The 1,972-nt window shown below is 47.5% G+C and overlaps 2 protein-coding genes across 2 annotated transcripts; one reads left to right on the top strand and one right to left on the bottom strand.

The window, feature by feature from the left end:
- Nucleotides 1-310: 310 nt before the first annotated feature.
- Nucleotides 311-1,349, top strand: BDR25DRAFT_387922 (uncharacterized protein; the record flags this gene model as incomplete). Its single annotated transcript, XM_033698078.1, has 2 exons — nt 311-637; nt 800-1,349. Exons 1-2 carry the CDS (start codon nt 423-425, stop codon nt 1,347-1,349), a joined length of 765 nt encoding a protein of 254 aa, XP_033539359.1. The 5' UTR covers nt 311-422.
- A 140-nt stretch (nt 1,350-1,489) lies between these two features.
- On the bottom strand, nt 1,490-1,956 carry BDR25DRAFT_363997 (uncharacterized protein; the record flags this gene model as incomplete). Its single annotated transcript, XM_033696813.1, has 4 exons — nt 1,490-1,542; nt 1,575-1,797; nt 1,868-1,904; nt 1,934-1,956. The coding sequence occupies 4 exons, from the start codon at nt 1,954-1,956 to the stop codon at nt 1,490-1,492; spliced, it is 336 nt and encodes a 111-aa protein (XP_033539358.1).
- Nucleotides 1,957-1,972: the final 16 nt, after the last annotated feature.

Raw genomic sequence — 1,972 nt, 5'->3', positions numbered from 1 at the left:
GGTGATGGTGGTAGTTGAAGTCGTGGTCGACAGTCGGGGCTGGTAGCTGCTGTGCGAACTGCAGAGTCTGTGCGCGCGTCGCTGCAAAGGAAAATCAAAAGCGATTCCGCATGGGCGGCTGCAATAGCAGGCCCATCCCAAGAGCACTATTATTTAAGTAAGCGGAGGGCATAGAGAGACGAGGGTAGCAATAGCGTAGCCATACTTGCTCCTGGAGCGGCCCTTGACGCGAGTCCGTGGTATATACTATCTATTTGAGAGGCATTGCAGTAGATATTGTTAAGAAAGATGCGCTCTAGATAGGTTCCTCTTACTCTTTGCATTCGCACCTGCGTCTTGGCAATAGCTAGGGGAACGAGGGAGGAAGCAGCTATCTTTCACACAAAGGAGCAATTATACGCTATACCGTAATAGGTGGCGCCATGGTCAAGTCCACCGATCTAGGCCAAAAAGAGGAGCGAAAAGGGGGTCGGATCCAGCGCGATGCCCAATCGAGACGAACAAGGCCTGACCCGCAGCAGTCGCAGGGAGATAGGCCGCAGACCTCGACACCTCAACTACGCCTCACACCAGAGAACCTACGTCCGTACCGCAAACACATTCCATATGGAATCATGGCCCAAGAGACAATAAAGGAGTACATCTAGCCCCATGCATTCCTTTCGGCAGGCGGAGCAGGAATCATATATATGATTGATGATAACAGAGTTTTGAAGACCTATTACGGCAAGGGAATTGATGTTGAACTTTAAACATTTGAACGTCTAGGATCTTATAAAAATATTGTAAAATGTTTTAGTGCAACAAAAGACGGTCTTATTCTTGAGCGCGGGCAGCCGCTTCGGACGGTAATTCAGGCAAGCGAACTGGACAAGATCCCTCTAGATACAAGAATTTGCTGGCTACGGGAAGCTGCAGAAGGAACCCAATATATGCATGATAACAAAATAATTCATGCTGATGTTGGATGCAATAATTGGGTGCTGGTTGGAGAGCATTTGAAGATTATTGACTTTGAAGGTTGCAGCATTGATGGAGAAGATGCAGGAGCATGCTATGAGTGGTTCAGTTACAAGGGACCGGTGATAAGCCGAAAGACCGATATCTTTGCTTTCGGCTGTGCGATCTACGAAGTTATGACAGGTAAGCTGCCATACAAGGAGCTTTTGGAATTTGAGAATCCAATGTTACGCGCCAGGGAGCTATATTCACAGAACCAATTCCCGGAGGTTGAAAAGATACCGTTGGGTAGTTTGATGCAGGGTTGTTGGCAGGGTACTCTCAATTCTATGCGCGAAATTCTTCAAGAACTTGAAGGTGTGATAGCTGGGTCTTCGCCACAAGAATGAGGTGATGGTGCATACTACTCTCGAGGGGATAGTAGTGGATAATAGAATAATATTGCACACTAGTTTAAGGTGCTACAACTCCGTTATCCCTTTGCTGAACCCTCTTAAGTGCTATACAGTAAGATCATACTATTATGCGATTAATTATGCACAAACCGTGAACAGCTTACATCCTCATAACGCGCGTCTCCAACTGATGCACACGAGTCCCGACAGAATTTGCACGGCGCGTTTCGGGTCGAAGGTAGGTGCGTACGAAGAGTTGCATCATATGTAGAGTTCGCGCATCGTGGTCCAGGCTTGGGAGAAGCTTCACACCTCTGATGGAGACGTTTTGTGATCCTGTGTTGAGTTGGTCTTTAACATTGCACGTAAATAATGTCTGCTGTAGTGTAGCGACACAGGCTAACAAGACGTGAGAGCGGGGTGTTGCTGTGCAGTCTAGGCTCTTAAGAGACCAGCACTCGGCTTAAATAGGCTCTCTCAATAACTACCTCGCGAATATAGAAGGATCCCACAGCAACAAGCAGTCCCACGGAATCCGCGTAAAACGATCTGGAACCGACGTTTCGAATTACTTTGACGGCAGCTGCAGGAGAAGCTTCATATGAAGCGTTGTAAAC

Source organism: Lindgomyces ingoldianus, assembly GCF_010093535.1.
Source record: "Lindgomyces ingoldianus strain ATCC 200398 unplaced genomic scaffold BDR25scaffold_98, whole genome shotgun sequence".
NCBI lineage: Eukaryota > Fungi > Ascomycota > Dothideomycetes > Pleosporales > Lindgomycetaceae > Lindgomyces > Lindgomyces ingoldianus.
This window is presented reverse-complemented; position numbering and strand designations above follow the sequence as displayed.